At 43.8% G+C, this 22,458-nt stretch overlaps 1 protein-coding gene across 1 annotated transcript; it reads right to left on the bottom strand.

Annotated features, from left to right (window-relative positions):
* Positions 1 to 2,639: 2,639 nt before the first annotated feature.
* On the bottom strand, positions 2,640 to 21,225 carry LOC124544944 (snake venom metalloprotease inhibitor 02D01-like). Its single transcript, XM_047123690.1, has 4 exons — positions 21,123 to 21,225; positions 17,714 to 17,865; positions 17,248 to 17,393; positions 2,640 to 2,916 (listed from the first exon to the last, which is right to left on the bottom strand). The coding sequence occupies exons 1-4, from the start codon at positions 21,223 to 21,225 to the stop codon at positions 2,640 to 2,642; spliced, it is 678 nt and encodes a 225-aa protein (XP_046979646.1).
* Between the last annotated feature and the right edge of the window lie 1,233 nt (positions 21,226 to 22,458).

The raw sequence follows: 22,458 nt of genomic DNA, 5'->3' as shown, positions 1-22,458 counted from the left end.
TACTATCTGCCATTTTCGTCAGTAAATCACGTGCTACGCAAGGCTTTCGTCGTTTGTCAGTGACGTGGTGAGTCCGCTAAGAGCACCGCTCTCGCGTGAGCAACAAATGAAATTCTATCTTGCGAGAAGACAAGATGGAACCTAAACGTTTCAGACAAATGAATGAAGATGCTCTTCACTGCAAATTGCACACACTATCCACCATGTTGAAAATGTAATACAGCTATACTAACAATGGGGAGAAATAATTTCTATTATCAGACTACGAATAATTTTACTTTGAAAGATAAAATAAAGCAGATTTTCTATAGCGGGAAGGAGATAGAAAGGATGTGGATCGACTTGGAAAAGCAACGTTGCTACTGAAGCACTACACTGCGTATGCAAAATTCTGACTTACTTTTTGATGGCTTGGTTACCGCTATGTTGTCTCAGCAAATTCGCGTCTCTTTTCTTTTCCTTTCTCTCGATAATTAAACTGCGTTATCGACCAGCGTATTTTCTGTCTTACTCACAGAGAGATGATGTGTACATGAAACGAGAGAACATTTATTAACACAAGCACATAGAAAATTTTCCAAGAATCTGAACTAATTTTTGGTCAAGTCCCTGTTCGGGCGCCAAGTGTGATGTTACAAAATAGAAGTGATGTTGTTATTCGATGGAAAGTTGGAAATTGAGATTTAACTAACTGTTTTATCAATCACAATTGGCGTAAGAATCATGGATTGACCATTGTCATAAAATATTGCATTATGAGATGTGAATAGTTTTTACTTGCGGTTTCGCGTGGCTTGAGGCAGTCACAACTAGCGTGCTATTGATTAAGAAGTTGCGTTATCGTCTTTCTAATTACTTCATGATCGTAGATACGATCATACCCGGTTGTGAAGTTATTGTTATGACAAAAAAAATTTCCTAAGGGACCAGAAAGTTCTTAAGGGCGCAAAAACAACTGTAACATCACACAAAAGAGAAATTCAATATTAAAGCTGATGCAAAAAGACGATAAAACAGTTTTCTTTTTATCAATGTAACACGCACATTGGACTGCTGATCTTGGTGTCTGTAATATTAGCAAAATGCGTAATTAAAATGAAAATAATACTGAGGAGATAATAGGAATGAGCACTGCTAAATGATTCAGTATTCCCAGAACAAATATTTATTATAACTAAAACATATATCGTACCTTAAGCTTAATACAACAATGACGGTAGATTTTTATGTCCGTATCATGTCCATTTAGCGCTCTTTTATATAGCCATTGTCTTCTTTGAGTCGCTCGTGCGTCGTCACGGTAAGTTATAACAGTTCTTTACACTTCACTCAAACTTAAACATAACACGTTTTTATACATTTAGTAAAAAATTAGATCAGACTGCCACAAATCTGCGTCCGTCTTACTTGAGAAAAACAGTACAAGTCTTCTTAGCGCTCCAGGCTTCATTTGTTCTCCCTCGAACAAAATAGTGAAGGATCGTATATCTATCCGTATTTTTCTGTTTTTATTGCCGCCCAAAGACGACAAATTACATCACTAGAAAATTCCACCGTCGCTATGCGACGCCTCATTATACATTAATCATTATTTACAAACAAGTATTTGCCTTCTGGCTGAAAGTATTAACTACTCGTATTTGCTGTTTTAATGAAGTCAAAAATAGCGAATATCTCAAGCTCCAGAAAAAAATTGTCAATAACTTGGTGGTATTTTCCTATATGTTCAAAAAATGGCTCTGAGCACTATGGGACTCAACTGCTGAGGTCATTAGTCCCCTAGAACTTAGAACTAGTTAAACCTAACTAACCTAAGGACATCACAAACATCCATGCCCGAGGCAGGAGTCGAACCTGCGACCGTAGCGGTCTTGCGGTTCCAGACTGCAGCGCCTTTAACCGCACGGCCACTTCGGCCGGCTCCTATATGTTGCCAGTACCAATTACTTTTTAAAATCTTATTGTGGTTTTTGTGTTAGCAGTTACGGTTTAAAACTGAAGTAATCACTGAATAAAATAAAAGTTTCTCCGATTTTTTTAAAAATTATTAACCTTGAAAATAAAGAAGGTATTCCATCGAAGGTATTCCATCGAAGCTTTCCGCCAATTCTCTACGCTGGCCTACAGCTCGTTGTCTGTGCCAAAATGTTGTCTTCATAGCCAGCGGTTCATGTGAGCAGAGCTGAAACTCAGAGAGAGACAATTACGGGTTGTATTGCGGGTAATCAAACATTTCCAATTGAAAACGATGCAGGAGCATCTTCATTGCACCTGCAGAATGCGGCTGAGAATTTTCTTGAAGAAGGAACTGCATGACAGTTATGTAATGTTGGCTGCATAGCTTCAGGCGAAATTTCTCAACAGGCCCTCGTACTTGGCGGGAGACACAATTTTCTAGACATCTTTACGCGCTCACTGTGAGCTCAGAAATGAAAATAGCGACGTGATACTATGTAGGGTCATACTAGAGACACTTACCAACACATTTGTGCTAAGCTTTATCGGATTTTCATAGTCGTTTCCATTTCGCAACCGATCGAAACTTACTATCTGGACACCCCTCGTACATATGCTGTAAACCCAGGTTATCACAACTGCAGCGAAATTCCCTGTTGTTTCGCAGAAATTTGCCAGTCTTGCTAGTGCGCCCCCGGTCTCAGCAGTTGATGCGACGCCGCTAAGTGTAGACCCTGTCGTGCAGGACACGTCGGCCCCAGCCCTCGCCGCCTACTACTCCGACAGCCGTTGGGAGGCGCCGCACCGGAGGCGGAAGCGCCGCGAGGAGCTCCGCCTCCGCCCCCGCCGCCGCTCGCCGACGCCCAGCAGTTCGACCTGCAGCAGCGAGGAGAGGCGACGCGTGTCGCGGAGGCGGAGCCGCCGCTGCCGCCCCTGCGACCGCAGCCGGGCCGCGCCGGCCTGCGGTGTAACTACAGGCTGTGTCCGCGCAGCCGGCGCTCTCAATAAATCACCCACATCTGTACTCTGCTGTTGTTCTTGTAGGCTCACTTAGGAGTCCCAGAGACGCACCAATCATCCGACCGATCAACTTCGTGTGCAACTTTCACACGACCCGACCGACTTTACTCGCCCATTACAATGACAGAGTTACAAACTTTTGGGGGCGGTTGGAACGACAGCGCTACAACGGCACCGTTATTTTTAGTAAAAAGGGAAGGGGGTGGGGGTGATTGAAGTGGTTGGCGGGTCGTCTGTCCAATGGTCGTACGCAACAGACCTACTGACAAGGATAGTTGGTCGGTCGGTTGCCGAAAGCGCCTGCAAACCTCCACTATGTTGGTCCATTAAGCTTCGGGTGTGCAGCCGCAAGAAATCGGCTGTATAACGTTCAGCCATCTTCAGAGTGAGCCGCAAGACTGCCGCTCCAGTGCTCGCTTCGTCTCTTTATACTCTTGTACCGGGCGACGGCGCATGGGGCCACAGATGCAAATGCGCCAGAGACGTTGGTCGGCGGCAGAGACGTGCATTATGTGCGAGTTGTGTCTATGACTCCGCAGTTGATCTGTGTTGGCATATCGATATATCATTGTGAGCTACACTGTGACGACGTCTTTGCGACTTAATTGCAGCATGTGCCGGATTCCATGATTTATCGAGATTGAAACCACTATCTCTATTAATTAAATTCGTCGTTAAGTGAATTTCAATTGCCTCCTTCACTATCGAGTCCCAAAAGGATGATGTAGTTGTCAAAATTTCGACGTTGTCATACAACATACTGTGACCATTATCAAAACAGTGCTCTGCCACTGCCGACTTGTTAGGTTGCACAAGTCGTGTGCACCTCCGGTGTTCTGTACATCTTTCTTGGACAGTACGAGTTGTTTGTCCGATGTAAGAAAGGCCACATTCACATGGAATTTTGTAAACTCCACATTTTCGGAGCAGCAAATCATCTTTGATGGAGCCCACGAGTGCAGCTGTCTTGGGTGGAGGACGAAAAATCACTTTTACTTTGTGTCTGCCGAGAATGCGTCCTATTTTTGATGAGAGGCTACCCACATAATGGCAGGAAGGCCACCGATTTAAAGGTTTCTTCATCTTCTTCTGCTCTCTTTATACAGCCGAAATATTAGAAGGAGAAGGAGATTTCTTGCGGCTGCACACCCGAAACTTAATGGAATAGTCTTTGCGCCGCCAAAACCTGAAGATTCACATCCACTATGTTGGTCGGTCGGTCGGTTGATACGCGTTTATGGCCAGAAACATTCTCGGTGTTATCAATTCATTGATAAAATCGTTCGGCCAACTTGAGCGTTCGATACGGCGCGTCAGCACTGAGCTGTGACGTAGTGGTGTTGTGTGGGTTAAGTCACACACGTGTGGAACGCTGTTCGTTTTTCTCTGGGCTGCTATTAGTGTGAGTTAATGCTGCATTTTCAGTTTGTTCTCTGCGTCACGTGGCCTTACTCGCACGACAAGGAACAATCGTAAGTTGGTTTAATGAATAGATTTTTGTAAACCGTCGTCGTCGCTACTGACGTGGAGGCCGAGTTGCCACTGTTAACCGTTGGCCGAGTTTGTGAGTTCGTGAAACGGCGTCTGATGCAGTTGCTAAGCACATGATCCGTTACAACACACTCCTGGGGCTGGGAAATGTGGCCACAATGGTCTGGTGGAACGAACTATCACAAGTGCAATGCGTGGGTTCAGGCATTTACTTTTAAGAGGCACAAACAGATTTACTTTACCTCTGGTTACCTCAAGAGAATAGATGTTATAATCCAGAATCCGCATTAACCATCACCTTCTTTCATTCCCAACTGGGCAGAGCCGGTTTACGTTGGGAAATGACATAGTTGGAGGTCATAGTAAACAGAAATACTGTCACCAGTAAACTTACTTACATTAGAAAATTTTATTTTATTTCATGAACCGATAGCCATTTAAAGGAACAGGGCTCTTATTTTACTTGCACTTGATAGAACTAGAGACGTTGAAAAATTTGGTGCTGGACTGTGATTCGAATTCGTATCTCCTCTTTCGAGGATCTGACTCTCTCATAACAGTATAATTCAATCATTTCGTTTCTTTTTTCAAGACTGCAATCTTCTCTAGGTCTCTTCCAAAGGTCAATATGTGGGTACGATTCCTGATCCAGTACAAAAATATTCATGATTTCATTTAAAGCCCTATCACGTGCACACCGGCCTGCTAGTGAAAATTATCGTGCATTTGTAATGTCTGTTCATGTGTTGCCAACAATTTCTGGACAAACACGCACACATCTTATGTTGGTGAGTAATCAATTGATACTTAAGCTACATTCGTGGACAATAAAGAAGAACGATAGGAGTGCGGTTCGATTGTCGCTCAGGCAGATTCAAACACCTAGTAGCTGGTAAGAAAAACCGACAAGTTACATTTGATTTTACTTAGTTAACAATCCGATTACGTGTTGGGTTCGTATCTCCGTCACAAACCTTCAAATCATGTGCTTCATCTTTAAATTCGAAAGGGTCTTGATAGGAGTCCCGGTTTATTACAAAAACTGTCGTCTTTTATTTTCAAGTTCAGGTTTGGTTACTGATATTGGCGAAAATTTCGATAATTCATGACTCTTCACGGCCAGTCAGCAATATTATATGATTAGATTAGATTAGATTAATACTTATTCTATAGATCATGAATACGACATTTCGTAGTGATGTGGAACGTGTCATTTTAATGAAAGATTTCTTTACGTACCAATATTCAAGTTATTTACAACAATTTTTTACCCCCTCTGTCATTCTTTTTTATTTTTATCTCTCTCTCTCTCTTCTCTCTCTCTCTCTCTCTCTCACACACACACACACACACACACACACACACACATACACACATTTTTCTTTTATTTGTTTGGTGTGCTCGACTATCGGCCAGGCACGAAATCGTCCATGAATTAGTCTCTTAGTTTTGAGTACACTTTCGAAAGAAATATAAAAACAACTATGAGAGTCACTGATTTATGATGCTTAGTTTGTAGTCAGTTCAGAGTATTATTAGTAACTACGCTCCAGTCCCTAAACCTAGTTACAAAATTGCGAATCAGACGCATTACGTATTCCAGTCCGTGCCTCCCGCGTCTTTGAGATACCAGCTATGGTCACTTCCCAGACCTCTGTAGGAACACATCGGTTCGTCTTCTTCCTGCTGGTACTGTAACTGAGATTAGGCAAAAAGTCAAGGTATGTTTGGCAACTCTGTGATCGACGAATTAATTCCTGGTGTGCGCGGAATTAAGCCTCAAATTTCACTTGAATTTTCCTGTCATTTCCATTGAATAATCTGAGTTATTATCGCTTGAGGTGTAACAAAAGATTGTAAATTTACGGTTTTCAGCCCAGGAAAGCCGTTGCACATGGCAATCGCAACTAATCTCGTCATTTAAATAGCGGTTTACGAGTTCTAGCCACTATTGGCCTCGTCAGAGAAAAGCGCCTGTTCACGAGCTCTGTGGGGAGCCGGCACGGTAACTCAGCGTGTTCGATCAGAGGTTTAGCTGCCCTCTGTAATAAAAAAACTGAGTAAATGGATCAACGACGAAATGAAACGGGTGTCTTGCGACGTCCGCCCCGAGCAGATGCAACGATCGAAAACGAACAGAGATTAAAAAAAAAAAACATTGGGGATGTGCTCACCTGTGAAGAAGCGTCTGTTGTGGTTCGCGGTTCCAGTCTCGCTGACTGTGACGTTTTTATGTCTTTTGTGAAAGAGCTACAGGCAGTCAGATCAAACATCGATAAGTAAATCGCAAGAAAATACTTTCAGCTCATAGTTAATGGAGAAAAACTTACAATGTGCACAACAGGTAACGCCTCTTTCCGCTGCCGATAAGCAAATTTTAGGTTTTGTAACGTCTATTAGCAAAATACATATTATGTGATAAAGAGAAAGCGTTATGTGTCCTGTTTGTTCTTGTATAAAATTATGTACTGTTTTTTTATTTATTTTAGATAATATCTGTGTCGGCGAGTACTGAAACCGCCGCAGACGATACTTATTAAATATTTAAACAAAGATGAGAAAATGTGACTAGTGTAAATAATACAGAACGAACATTAATTTCTCTGTCGTCTTCTTGGAGTTACGTGAGTAGGATAGCCTGTGGCGTTATATTGTACGCTAGCGTAGCATTCTTTTGTCAAGATTGTAAGAGGGACGCCATTAGACATAGCCTTGGAAAGGTGTGTAATTAATAGAATTGTTTAAATGTTTTGAACAGAGTTACTTAGTGAAACCTTGCATTATGATTTGTAATAAGCTTGCCTGGTATTTTATCCCATCCCTTTAAGACATTTTCAGTTATTTAAATATTATTCGTGGTGCAGAGCTGCGCTACGAACGAACGATCCGCTGCCGCGGCGCATTCAAATTGCATTAAATGAAATCCATCACATCGCAAAGAAGCGGGCAGGTAATAGTGAAGTAAAATTATTTCTTTCAGCTTTCGGAATTGCAGAGAAGAGCAGCAGATTTTATGATGTGTTTTACAGGTTGACGCGGGCTGCTGATAATATATTACTAACAGTGCAAAAAGATAATTTACCTTCATAACATAAAAGATATCTTGCTGTGTGTAGTTCTGGTCTGGCAACCTTATAGTAAAAACATCTTTTTTCTCCGATAATAGTCTCATGTTCTCGTGTTAGTCGTGGTACTTATTGGTATTTTACTGTTAACAAAAATCCACTGCAAAATTTTGATGTTGAACAATCATTGCGTACTGTAACATCAGTATTGATAACAAAGTAATTTTCATTAACCTTTTCAATAACTATAAAGTAAGGAAGATATGTTGATAGAAAGCCAGATCCAGAAGAATAAGAACATAGTATATTATGTTTTGTTGAAAATTAATGATCCAAAGAAAGTCACAGCACAGCATCACTAAAAGGTATTTCGCGGCTCTTTTCGTAGTAACATATTTTATCTCATCTATTTGTTATTACGCGAGTAATAATAAAACAAAGCAAATAATAGAAAAGAGTCAGCGAAAGTTTCTAGGAATACATAACTATTTATGAAATGCCACATTTGCATACCTGTTGAGTATGACACAGTATACCAATTAAACACAGACCCAATCGAAATCTAAGTGAGTAGTATTTTACTAATTTGTGCCGATAGAGGAACGCTTGTGTACAGATACTCAGTTTTATTAAAACAGACTTTCGTCGCAAGTTTATCGTGGGTAGTTTTATTTAACTTCTTATAATACAGTGCACAATTTTCGTAGGGTTTCTTTTAGTGTTGTTAAAATAATACTAAACATGAGAGAGAAATTAATCATCAACGATATACGCGAATTCTCTTATGTTATCTATAACAGTCTGACAATGCACATGCAGTTTATTGATCATATGCATGTAGAAAAATTGTTCTGAGTTAAAGCTGTCAAAGTTTGATGAAGAATAAAATGCCACTACGAGACGACAGCTAATGTAGAAAATAATTTTCTGACGTATTTTGGCATGATGCTCTCTCCCCATACATAATACTAAAGTTTCGAGATGCATCTGCTGCCTGGCCGTCTATTATACCTGAAAAGAACAAAATGTCGCAGTAGTTGGCCCTTCTTCCACATGCGACCATTTTGGGTTGAGAAGTGAAAGAATTATGTTCAAAGTTCCATTAAATTGATAACATCAGCAGACAGCAGAATTGCGTTTTAAAAAATGTAGCAGCGAATGTAACAGAACTCGCGACGTCTTATCTACGGTAAGCGACGCTTACCGTTACGCTACTAGTAATCATATAGCTACAGTAGCTCCAGAAGTCAACAGCAGTTCCTCCAGAACGCAATAGAGTAGCTCAAATGGAAAGGAACACTTCCTATTTAAATTTCTGCATACTACACTGTTGGCAGTTCTGTGTAAGTGGCAGTTACGTGATTTTATTTCGGTGATTACAAAATAGAGTCGAATGTATGCACTGGGTAGCCGAGACAGCTAGTTCATGGCGATTCGGTCAACCAAGTAAATGAATGTACTGAACATGCTGCAAACCACTACATGGAGCCTGTGTGTCAGAATTCTCATCGAGTGTGCCGCAACGGTGTTATGATACAAAATAAGTCTTACAGAAATTATTTGGTGGTCTGTTGGATTGATGCTAGGGTCCTATGATGATGTTGTGGGTTCAATTCCAACTTCTGCTGATGATTATTAACAGGGAGATACAGATTCTGTTCTCTTCTGGTTACGCGAAGTGAAGAAGTTACAATAGAATTGTCGTCTGAAATTCACATTAAACATGATATTCCTTCTCTACCAAGTAGACGTTAGGTTGAACGACAATAAAGTCAGGAGTGGCGAAATGTGGGATCTCTATCACCAGTAACGTTTCTTATACTAGTTATTTATTTCTAGCGACGAAACAATCGCTATGTACGGTCACAGGACACTTATTCCATCTTTTATTTGAGCTTATGTATGTCGATAAAATTGGTTCTGAACGGGGAATGCAACTCAGACCGCCCTTAACGCGCAATTTGATCCCTTCGTGACAATACAGCTCGACTACTATTTGTTGTTTGTTCAAAACTGCAGATTCCTCAACATCTCCACATATTGCGCGTGAATGGGTTCTAATCCTGGCCCGGCACTAAAGTTTTCATTATGTGTTATCAAGCCCTAGCATACATTTTCATTCGTTGTCAACACTAACGATATCTGACGTTTTTGACTCCCAGTGAGACACAGAACTATTTGCGAGATCACTGTAAGACAAGGATGTTATTCCGAGCTGCTGGTGGACAAAAGTTCTGTAGCTGACGTCTCTTTGTGTGCAGTCAACAACGATATGTGTGGGGTTCAATTGCCAGTCAGCAAAGAGCTCATCGTCATATTATTTCTAGTTCAATCATGCTCACATGTCGCTTCTGGTGTAACAAACCCATATTTAACGTTCATTTTCCCTAGAATATAACAGCGATAGGTGCCGGGTTGGAGTCCTGGGAGGGAAAAAAGTAATGTTTCGTCTCGTCATTTCAGTTAAAACATCTAGCTACTGCCGAGAAAGCCGGCAGGAGTGGCCGAGCGGTTTTAGGCGCTACAGTCTGGAACCGCGCGACCGCAACGGTCGCAGGTTCGAATCCTGCCTCGGGCATGGATGTGTGTGATGTCCTTAGGTTAGTTAGGTTTAAGTAGTTTTAAGTTTTAGGGGACTGATGACCTCAGAAGTTGAGTCAAATAGTGCTCAGAGCCATTTGAACCATTTTACTGCCGAGAAAAACCGATATGTCACAATTGATTGTTCTTCGATAACAATCCGATTAGATTCTGAGTTCGAATCCCTGTCCAACACAACGCTTTACCTCACGGCATTTCAAGTAAGTTAGTTGTGAAGAAGCAATATTTAACGTCTGTCTTAGTTCGTTAACAGGGACAATAGATGCTGGGTAGGAATTCGCGTCCGTTAAAAATGTTTACGTTATGTATCTTAAAGTTGATACTGATACTGCCTAAAATCGAGGGATATCACTGTCTGTATGCCTAGTCGGGAATGACTGTGAGTTTCTGTCAGTCACGAAATCTTAGTCTGCATGATCTGGGTTTGAATCCATATGCAGAACGAGGCAGTTCGACGTGTCATTTGAAGTTCATACTTATTCTCAACTAGCTACTAGTGAGTAATGTCAATTTTTAATGTCATTTTGTGTTAAATAATAAGTACGGTATGTTACATTGAAGAGGAAATCATGAAAACGACGAACTTACTACGTGCATTACCTATCTGAACGTAATAATGAGAGTGGTAACATTTCAGGTATGTCATTTATTGTAATAAAGGTGAGCTTACAAGCCTTAAGAACAGTCTTATCTGTGATGAGGTGTTCCTTGATATTTGTAGTGTCGTGGTATTACTTTACATCTTGAGTTATTGCGATACAGAGCAGTGTTTTCTAGTGGTGACTTGTTGGATCCAATTTCAATAGTCAAACGACTGTACCAAGGAGCGATTAGAGGACCTGCTAGGCAGCTGCGTTATGTGGGTTGCATGCGAATCAGACGAAATGCAATTCAGGTCGTTCGGATACTTTTGAGCACGACTGTACCATGGGAAGGTAGGAGAGGATATTATTTGGTGGTTGATATCCTCTTTCTTTAACACAAACTTAACGCTTTTATTAACTGCATTCTTTATTCATAAGAATAGAAAGTTTACTTAACACCAGATCTTCGTTGTGGTACAAGCTCTTCTGTATAGTCCACGTTAGCCTCACTGCTGGTGAAGTACAAAGTCCGCTATGTTCACTGTATGATCGTTGAGTGCTGCCTGTCTCAAGAGTTAGCGGCGGAGCTAACTGCTGCTGCTTGGCTATGACTGGTGACACTGTAACCCACTCAGTACGAGAGACTCCAACAGACTCAGACTCACCCTCTGGTTTGCAGCAGCGATCCTAAATACTGGCGGCGTTGGCGACGCATTTCCTGCGAGACTGTTGTCAGCCTCTGTCTATCGTCTCGCAACCTCTTTGCTGCATGGTGTGCTGGCGCCAGCTTACTCCAGCGCAGAGTTACTCAGAGAGGGAAAAAGGGAGGGGGGGAGGGAGGGAGGGACAGCGTGTGTTTCGATGGGAGTTTCACAAGTATCAATATCAAAGCACTGCCACCACCTGATGCTTTTTCTGACAGGAAGTAATGGGTGGGTGAGGGGGCAGGAGGGCATTGGAAGGAGGAGGAATGGGTACGTCACGTCTCCCAGCAATCTCTGCTGGTGGTATTGTAAACTAACCAGTCAATATCTGCACTGTCAGGTGGGCTTATTGAGCAGCTGTGGAATGTGTGTGTTTGGGAACAAAACAGGAAGTGAGTCTGCTATCAAATTTCGAAGGAAGCTGACATGTGGTATCACACATTCCTTCACAGGCGCCACCAGTCCAACAGTCTTGACTCAAAGGGTTGCTTGTGGTCGAACACCTGTGGTGCCGTGCAACGCACAGGAAGACACAATTGGGAGGCTTTTTCACAGATATGTTTAGCATGATCTGTAACAGCATAGTTATGTACTCTTGGTATTTTATGTTGGCATTAATTTCATGAAGCTATCTCTTGCACAATCAGAAAAAAGCAATGTATTTACAAATTTAATTTCTTCTTTTCAGTATATTTTACGAGATCTGCATGTTCCAAAACTAAATAAACAGCAGAGAATAATGAGCTTTTCCTGCCCAATAAAAGATGATCCAACCCCTGCAAATTGGTTGTTGTTGTTGTGGTCTTCAGTCCTGAGACTGGATTGATGCAAATTAATTTTTATAAATAAACAATGTATTATTATTGTTATTATTATTTTTATTATTATTATTATTATTATTATTATTGTGTCCTGTGCAATGCACCTGAATTTCTTATCATGGGGTCCTTCCTCTCCATCAGCTCAGCAACTTTTCCCACCAGTTTTTCCTGGGAAGAGTGGGGAGAGAGGGTATGAAGGTATGAAGGGTGGAAGGAGGGTCATTCCCTCATGGTGCCATTGTGCGCTAGCTCACTTGGTTCTTCCATGTTGAGGTGAGCACAAAGAGGGCTTGTTTCAGTCAATTCCGAGAAAATTTTCCAACAGGATGACAGTTATAATTGCCAAAAATAAAGAATATATCCTTTGACACTGACAGCTCAGCACAGACTGAGCGATTACCCCACCAGTTTTTTTCTGTGAGGGAGGGTAGCTAGGAATTCTGTCGGGTTTCTCTGAAGGAGAGGGGAGGGCGAAAAAGCGGCATAATAGATGATAGGGGTGCAGATGACAAAAAGTGGCTTACAAATGAACAATAGGTATAAGGGGACGATAGGTTAAGGGGTGGGGAGGGGTGACATGGAACAGAACAATATGCTCAGGTGAGGGACAAGTGGAATGGAGTGATATGGAAAACCACTTAAGAGAGGTTAGGGACACATTATATCCAGGGGTCATAAATCTTTTAGCATAACAATACCCTAAATGTATGCTTACCCCTGATGTATGAAGCTCGCACTAACAAAATGCGCTTGAAGCTTCCTTACCCTACTACTTCTGTTGAATGACAGTTTGAATTCAGGTCTTTAATTCATCCACTTCTGCTTGAGGAATTGAATGAGACATGCTGTTGTAGAGTTATTAGGTAACAATTCGAAAGGACACATAACGAAACATCGATTTATTACTTAAGCACATTCGTTTGTATTATCACTTAAACATTATGTGTTTACATTATTCCTTGCCAATTCTGTGAGGAACATCCTCATTCCTTTTCTTATCAGTCCACCAAATTTTTCAGCATTCTTCTATAACATCACATCTCAGATGCTTCATTCTCTTTTCCACAGTACATGTTTTACTACCATACAATACAATGCTCCAAGACGTGAATTCTGAGAAATTTCTTCCTTAAATTAAAGCCTATGTTTGATATTAGCCCACTTGTCTTGGCCAGGCATGCCCTCTTTTGCCAGTGCTAGTCTGCTTTTGATGTCCTCCTTGACCTGTCCATCATGGAGTACTTTGCTGCCTAAGGAAGAGAACTTCTTAACTTCATCTACTTCATGATTATCAATTATGATGTTAAGTTTTTCGCTGTTGTCATTTCTGCTACTTCTCATTACTCTTATCTTTCTTCAGTTTATGCACAGTCCATATTCTGTACTCATTAGACTATTCATTCCTTTCAGCAGATCCTATAGTTATTCTTTACCTTAACCGAGCACTGCAATGTCATCAGCGAATTATATCATTGATAGTCTTTTACTTTGAATTTTAATACCACCATTGTACCTTTCTTTTATTTCTGTCATTGCTCCTTGGATGTATAGGTTGTAAAGCAGGGGTAAAAGACTATAGCCATGACTTACACCCTTGGTAATCGCTGCTCTTTGTTATTGGTCTTCCACTCTTATCGTTCCCTCTTAGTTTTTGTACATATTGTCTTTCCCCTATAGCTTACCCTATTTTTTGAGCATTTTGAACGACGTTCACCACTTTACGCTGTCAAAAGCTTTCTCCAGGACGGCAAATTCCATACACGTGTTGTGATTTTTCTGCAGTCTTGCTTCCGTTATGAACTGCAACGTCAAAAATGCCTCACTGGCGCCTTTACCTTTCCTAACGCCAAACTGATCGTCATCCAACAAATCCTCAATTTTTTTCCGTCCCTATGTCTATATTTCTTGTCAGCAGCTTGAATGCATGAGCTGTTAACCTGATTACGCGATAACTCTCGCGCTTGTCGCCTTTTGCAATCTGGGGAATTGTTTGGATGATGTTTCTCCGAAAGTCAGATGGGGTATCGTTAGTCTCACACATTCTACACACCAACGTGAATAATCGTTTTCTTGCCATTGCATCCAGTGATTTTATAAATTACGATGGAGTGTTATTTGTCCCTTCTGCCTTATTTGATTTAAATCTTCCAATTTCTGATTCTAATACTTTATCCCCTATCGCTTCCCTATCGACTCCTGTTTGTTCTTCCACCATCCCATCGGATAAGTCCTTCCCCTCATGAAGGCCCTGCATCGAACATTTAAGTCTCGACTTGTAAACAGATATATTTTACATCCTACATACTAGTACTGTTTGCGGATTGAAGGTCAATTCTATGGCTGAAATCCCGATATAAAACCCACTTGATATTTTCCTATATTACGTTCACTGTTCTTTGAAGAAAACATGCTAAGAATATCTTGTACGTGACTCGAATTAAAGAGATCCTGTGTGTGGCTAGGTCCGCATTTCCAATCGTCTGGCAGTTGCCTCTGTAATGGTATTCAGTATAGTCGCTGAATAAGGACAAGTTTGGAACAAGGGCACAGCATGTAGCTTCTCGCACGACTACAAGTGTTACAGAGTTGGGCCATGGCCAGTATTTCAATGGATTACTGAAATTAATACAAAGATGGTACTTCAAGGAGACACCAACTCTGCAGAATGTTGGAAACAACATTGTCAGCCACTGCTTAACACGAAAATCAGTATTCAGCAGAAACTGGTTTTATTTAGCGAAAATCCCAAATAGTTCAGTTCTCGTTTGGAGAAGGGCGTAAGGTACCCTGCTGTTCAGGCCACATTTTATTTCCTTATTTTTCAGTTTTATAGTTTTGTATTGTATCAGCGATAGGGTTGTGGTGCAATTCGTTTGTGTGTGTTGCATACATTCAGGTTGTGGTGCAGTTCGTTTGGGGGTTGCACACATTCAGGGGCAAATTTGACTGACTTATGACACCTTGAGGATTAACTGATTTATGACCCCCTGGGGATAACCTAATCAGTCGTGCCCCACCCCTCCCCCTTCAATTAACCTATTGTTATGTTAATTGATTTATGACTCCCTGTGGATAATTCACACTTCTGAGGAACCCCCAAACCCATCCCCCTACTTGTCCTCCTCAGCAAACCCTCTGGGAAATCTCCAACCCTTCCCCTCTCCCCCTCGCTGATACAAGCACTTTTTGGTATCAAATTACTTGGCTAATTAATTAAATAGATAAATTAATTAACCTCTCCCTCTGGAGAATCTCCCAGCCTTTCCTTCCCTTGCTCCATCCCTACTCACCCCATCTGGAAATTGGTGGGATAAAGACCCAGTCTGTGCTGGAGAGGAAGGACATAGGGTAGTTGATTTTCTTTATTTTGGGTGCCACCCTGCTGGATATTGGCAGGAAAAGCTCAGCCCTTCCCTCCATCTGTTCCCCTCCACCGGGAAAAATTGTGGGAAATGCTCAGCCTGTGCTGAGCTGTTGGACTGGAAGGTGCAAGTATTACCTTGTACAGCAACTACATGATCTAATTGAGTAATTACACTATTAAACATTGGAGATGTTGCCTTGTTGGAAAATCTTCCTTTGTGAGCTCACCTTGACGTGGAGGGATCGACTGAGCTACTGCACAGTACCTCCACCAGAAGACATCCTGTCCCCACCCCTCACCCCTTTCCGTTCATTTGCAGAAGTTGGATCTCCTTATTTGGTGGGGAAAGCTCATCACTCTCTGCTGTTTTGCAAGATGCAGGTCTTGTAAAATACATTGAAAAGAAGCAATAAAATGCATAAAAAGATTGTTTTTTTCTGACCACGCAAGGAATACTGTTGAGAAACCGACATCAACATAAATCACTCCATGTAATTACAGTGATAAACAACTTCCACTAATGACTTCACACTGACCACGTAGCAGATGTGCTAGGAGACACAACTGCACCAACCACCTCATGTATTCCCACACGCTCAGGTCACATTGCTGACTCATGTGGTGATCAGACAGGAAGTTGTACTAGTCTCCAGAACAAAAGCTTCAGGTGGTAGCAACCCTTTGATATCTGATACCTGGGAAACCATCTCTTCTCTCTCTCAAGTGGCTACTTTCTGTTTGTGTGTGAACCTACGTGTCCAACCACGCAGATGGAGGTTTTCATGCCTCTTCAGAATACTGCGTTGCTGTTGGTTAAGGATGGATCAATGACGGTATGTGAAACCTACACCCACCCACTGTTATCCTCATTCTGCTATGGTCCACTGTTGCGTTAGTTTCATCATAAGTTTGCCTGTTTCAGTGTTAATTTGCTTGCAAGACGAGCGTTTTTCAAGTGGCACCAGTGACAGTGCCAAACGCCTGAGACAAGGAGAATTACCAGGTAAGCACATATTTAACATCATAGCGCGAGTTCGGATTTCGAGGTTCATAATTTCGTAAAAAATATTTCGTAGTATCAAATCACACCGTGTTCAGATTTCAGTATCATAGCTTTCTTTCATGTTTAGATTTCATAACCTGAAAACGTATTTCTTAGAGTATATTTTCGTAAAAAGGTTTTGCAGTATCAAATCATGTGTGTTCAGATTTCGAAGTAAATTTTCGTAAAAATATTGGTAGTATCAAATCACTGTGTGTTCAGATTTCGAAGCTAAAAAGGTGTCGTAGCATTTGTTCATATTTTATAGCATTTGTTCAGATTTCAGTGTTAACTTTTTTCTTGTTAGTTCAGCATACATCTACCAAATCGTGGGTGAGTTGGAGGTAGAGACTTAGGAGCAGCAGTAGCACCAACATCATAAGGAGTATATATCTTCTTCTTTGTATCAGCAATATGGTGCAGTCATTTAGTAGCCAGTGAGCTTTTGCAGTTGTACACTATTCCCAGGAACAAAATCGGTAACTGTGACTGGGGGATACTCAGTATTGTAGAACACTCAGTATAATGTCGTTTATTGAAACTGAACTACACTTCTCGAACAATCACTATATACACACAAAAACAAATAACTTGTATACGACCATTCATCATGAACGTCGGTGAGGTCCGTCGGAGCTGGTCCCAGCTCGGCGAGGAACTGGCTGTACTGCTGCTGCACTGGCCTTATAAAGCCGGCAGAGGCCGGCGGAGTACTCCAACTTTCCCTGTATCTGTGAGGCGACCACTGCAGAAAAAGGTTCGCATTAGTCTCTAACAAGTTCTGTTTGTTTTAAGGAATTGTGTTCCTCTTCGTTGCGCCTGCAAGTACTTGTGTATGTTATATGGTACACAGGGCTGTCTTGAGTGTAGTCTGCCTGGCAGGGTCCGTCTGTGGCAGGCAGACGTAACATATCCCCCTTCCGGGGTTGGGGGGGAGCAGCGCGAAAGATCGATAGCTGCTGCGTCGTGGAGATCTGCAGCTGCGGCTCCCTGGAGGAGACTGTGGTGGCTGCCTCTTGGAGAATGTGGTGCTGAACGTCCTTCGATGCGGGCTGACCTGCGTACTGGTTGTGATGGCGGCATGGGTGGGATCAGTAGCATCGGTTCGTCTTCATCGGTGGCCATCGGGTGTTGGGGAGGCGCCGAAGAGCTGCTGGGCAGTTGGTCCGTCGGCTGCGGCCGCTGTGTTGGTGGTGCTGGTGGTGGCGACTGATGCCCTGAAACGTCACCCATGTAACGATTAGATGGCATTAGTGAAGGGGTCTGGGTAAGTGGTCCGGAATGGGGCGTAGAGGTGGTGGTGGTCCGTGTCGTAGGGTGCGGTGCAGGTGGCACAGGGTAGCGAGGACGCAATTGATTTCGATGGCGACGGACTATGTGGCCACCCAAGATGACATCAAAAAGTTGACGACCCCGGGAACGCTGGATGACGGCGAGCAGCCAACCTGCTTTAGTGCCAAAACCTCGGGTCCAGACTAAAGACCCAGGGAAGAACCGGGACTGTCCAGGAGGAGTCTGAGTTCCTGGAGAGGGCAAGAGAAGATGTAGGAGGGTCCTGGGTTGGTGGCCGTGGAGTTCTTCCGCTGTGCTTTTGTCCCCTATCGGAGTGGCTCAATAGGAACTGAGGAATAGCGTCACAGCATCTTCAAGGGAGTGGTCTTTGGCATATTTGAGCATTTGTGTCTTGAGAGTTCTGACCAGTCGTTCCGCTTCTCCACTGAATTGGGGATGGAAGGTGGGGTGAGAAGATGCTGGATGCCGTTGTCGGTGCAAAAGGAGAGGAAATCCTGGCTTCAAAATTGTGTTCCATTGTCCGTGACTATGGCCTTCGGTAATCCTTCCAAGCAAAATATTTTTGGGAGGACTGATAAGGTAAAGTCCGTGGTGATTGCTGAACACCGATCGAAGTACGGAAAATGGGAAAATGCATCCCTGACTAGGAGCCATTGGTGACACAGAATTGGTCCCACGAAGTCAAGGTGGATGCGTTCCCAGGGGCCGTTCGGCATAGGCCAGGGAAGGAATTTTTGGGGGGACAGGGCAATTGTTTGGCACAGACGGTACAGCGCTGCACCATCTCTGTGATGTCAGCCATGAGGCCGATCCAAAAAACATCCCTTCTTGCGAGGGATTTGGTGCGAACGATCTCCCAATGCCCTTGGTGAATAATGTGGAGGATCATCAGCTGCAGGGATCTCGGAACGATGACCCTCGGTTCTGCTGAATCTAAGCGAAGGACGACTCCGTCCGCCACCGAAACCTGGTGTCGGATGGAATAGTATAACCGCAGGTGGCGTTGATCCTGAGGAAGCGGCGGGGATGGACAATCATGCAGAACACAGTGTCGGACGACTCGGAGGAGGGAATCTTCTGTGGTGGCTGAAGCTACTTTGACAGCTGTAACGGGAAATGCCTTCAGGACCTCTTGGACGTCATCATCAATCTGAAAAACGAGGAGGTCCAACTGGTCAAAAGCAGGGTCCAGACCTTGTGGTAGACGTAACAAAGCGTCCGCATTGGCGTGCTGGGAGGTGGTACGGAAATGCATGGTGTAGCGAAATTGCGATAGGAACAGCGCTCAACGCTGGAGACGTAGGGATGTTTTGGTCGGTAATCGCGGGGAAAGCGCAAATAAAGAGAGGAGCGGTTTTTGGTCAGTAATAATGTGAAAGGACTTGTCATGGAGAAAGGGATAGAACTTGGAACAGGCAAAAACCATGGTAAGTGCTTCTTTCTCGATTTGGGAATATCTGTGCTGTGGAGAGAGCTTTTGAGATGTATGCTATGGGGCGCTCTGTGCCTTCCAGCAATTTGTGAGACAGGACGGCTCCCACACCATACGCAGAGGCGTCCGTAGCAAGTACCAAAGCAAAATTTGGATCATAAGGCATGAGACAGATTGGAGCTGCTGTTTGAGGGTATGGAAGATGGTCTCGCAGACTGGGGTCCAGCAGAATGGGACATTTTTGCGGCAGATGTGGTACAGGGGTGCTGCCACTTGAGCTGCAGAAGGAACGAATTTCCTGTAATACGAAATTTTGCCGAAGAAGGATTTCAACTGATGAAGGTCCCGGGGATGGGGCAGGTTGTTAATGGCGTCGATATAAGAGAAAGATGGAGAAATGCCATTCTGGGAAATGATGTGACCCAGATAGGAAATAGATTGTTGGAAAAATGAAGCTTTAGAAATATTACATTTCAGACCTGCAGTTCGAAGGCGGAGGTTGGCTATGTGCTCTTCGGAGGAGGACCCCGTGACAACTATGTCGTCTAAGTAATTTATACAGCCCGGGATATCAGTGAGAAGTTGTTCAAGGTATCTTTGAAAGATTGCTGGAGCACTGGCTAATCAGAACATGAGTCGGTGTAGTTGGAAGAGGCCGAAAGGAGTATTTATAACAGTGTATAGTCGGGAGGAAAGATCAAGAGGAATTTGGAGACATGCTTCTGCTAGGTCGATTTTGGTAAAGCAGGAGCCCCCTGCCAATTTGCGAGAAAGATCTTCCGGTCGTGGAAGGGGATAGTCGTCAATGAGAAGCTGAGGGTTGACTGTAGACTTAAAGTCACCGCAGAGGCGAAGGCGGCGGCCTGGCTTCTGCACGATGACTAAAGGCGTGGACCACAAGCTGTACCGTACGGGCTGGAGAACCCCTTCATCTTGAAGACGTTGGAGTTCTTCTTTGAGCCGCTGTTGTAGTGCCACTGGTACCTGGCGTGCCCGGAAGTAGCGGGTCCGGGCGGCGGGACGGAGTTGGAGCGAAGCCTCAAAGTCCTTGACACAGCCTGTGCCCGGTGAAAACAGGTCCTGTAATTCATTACAGAGTGCATCAAATTCAGGAAAAGGTACGTGCTGAGACACTAGGTGAGCATCGTCCACAATGGAAAATCCGAATAAGCGGAAGGCGTCCAGTCCGAATAAGTCTGATGTGGAGGAATTGTTGACAACCAGAAACGTGGCTGGACGGTGATTTGTACTTGAGCCGTGAATTGTCCTAGGAGAGCTGCCTCTTGCTCATTGTATGCCAGTAGGTGCTTAGGGGCTGGAGAGAGGGGTGGTGAACCAATGTTGGCATATGAAGTGTAATTAATGAAGGATACTGCTGCGCCTGTGTCTATTTGCTGACGCAGAGGCTTGTCATTGATAGTGACGTCTATAAAAATTTTTGATATCGGGGAGTTGTCTACCTGGTTGATGTCCATTGTGGTGTTGTTCAAGCCGACTGGATATGGCCTGGGCTGGCGGTTGCTGGAGGTGATGGTTTTTGCGCGACAAACGGACGCTAAATGGCCTTCCCTGCCGCAGCGTGTGCATTGCGCCCAGCGGTCTGGGCGCCGCGGCGGCGGTAGGAGCGCGGCGTTGAGCCCTGGATTGCTGCGACGTCTTCGGCGTCCGTCGTGGCGTCGTCACGGATTGCTGCTACGTCTGCCCAGGATTCCAGTCGACGATCGGCGGCTGTAGAAATTTCGAACTTACGGGCTAGTTCTATGACCTGCTCGAGGGACGGGTCTTCTAACTTGAGGGCGTCGTGGCGGAAGGCGGCGTCTGGCGCTGCCTGTATCAAGTGGTCACGCACCATGTCACCAGCGTACGATTCCTCGGACAGATGTGTGTGAAACTTACATTTCCTGCTGAAACCTTGCAGCTCGGCGGCCCACTGGCGATAGGTCTGCTCGGGTTTCTTCCGGCATTGGTAGAACTCGACGCGGGCTGCGAGTACATGATATCGGCGTCTGTAGTAGGCATTTAACGTCGCACAGATGGCGGTGAAGGTGAGGGAGTCGGGGTCCAGCGGCTGTAGTTTCGTTAGCAGGACGTACATCTTCGATTGGTTCCGTGAAAAGAAAAAAGCGCGCTGCCTGTCTTCTTGGGTGACTTGATGAATCGTGAAGTGTTGCCGGATACGTCGTTCGTATGTTTCCCATTCTTCAACTTCATCGCTGAATGCTTGGAACGGCGGTGGCGTCGCGGGACGATGGAGGCTTCGGATTTCGACGATCAGTTGTGTCTGAGTTTCCAAAAACTGGTGCAGAAGTCCTTGATAGAATTGTGGCCATTCCGTAGGTGCTGCTGTCGTAACCATGACGTTCGTCGGTTCGTTCCACTATTCTCGTCACCACTGGGAAATACTCAGTATTGTAGAACACTCAGTATAATGTCGTTTATTGAAGTTGAACTACACTTCTCGAACAATCACTACATACACACAAAAAGAAATAACTTGTATACGACCATTCATCAAGAGCGTCGGTGAGGTCCGTCGGAGCTGGTCCTAGCTCGGTGAGGAACTGGCTGTACTGCTTTTTTTTTCTTTATTGTGATTTTAAAACCTGTACAACAGGCAGGCTGGCAGCAGCATTCTATGCCGCTCTTCAGCCGTAGAATAGACAATGAGAAAAACGTAAGGAATACATATAATTTACATAATGGAGGCTAATAAAACTGTAGACACATAAATACAAAAACACGGAGCCGTTCACACTCGACGATAACCCACACTGCAAACTGTTGGCACGACGCACAAGCACTGAAGATGCCGATGGCACATGTGAACGATGCAGTGTGACGGTGAACACTAAACACGACGGCACAGACGAGAAACGGATGGCGATGATCTCCGGCGCGCTAATGTTCACGTAATGTGTGCGAGTCCGGGGACATGCCAAGAGGGGAAGGAGAGAGGGGGGGAGGGGGGGGGGAGGGAGAGATCAAAGATGACAATGGCAGAGGAGATGGGAGGAGGAGTAAGGCTGTACTGCTGCTGCGCTGGCCTTATAAAGCCGGCGGAGTACTCCACTTTCCCTGTATCTGT

Source organism: Schistocerca americana, chromosome 8, assembly GCF_021461395.2.
Source record: "Schistocerca americana isolate TAMUIC-IGC-003095 chromosome 8, iqSchAmer2.1, whole genome shotgun sequence".
Taxonomy (NCBI): domain Eukaryota; kingdom Metazoa; phylum Arthropoda; class Insecta; order Orthoptera; family Acrididae; genus Schistocerca; species Schistocerca americana.
Note: the sequence above shows the minus strand (reverse complement) of the source record. Positions and strands in the feature narration are given on the sequence as shown.

Bases quoted from the DNA above. Each gene is read 5' to 3' on its own strand.
- LOC124544944 (XM_047123690.1), bottom strand. From the start codon at position 21,225: ATGGTGCGTGACCACTTGATACAGGCAGCGCCAGACGCCGCCTTCCGC. The intron at 17,866-21,122 runs GTAAGTTCGAAA...GTGACGTTTCAG, and splicing joins GCAGGTCATAGAACTAGCCC to GGCATCAGTCGCCACCACCA. The intron at 2,917-17,247 runs GTATACAAGTTA...GTTACACCGCAG, and splicing joins GACGTTCATGATGAATGGTC to GCCGGCGCGGCCCGGCTGCG.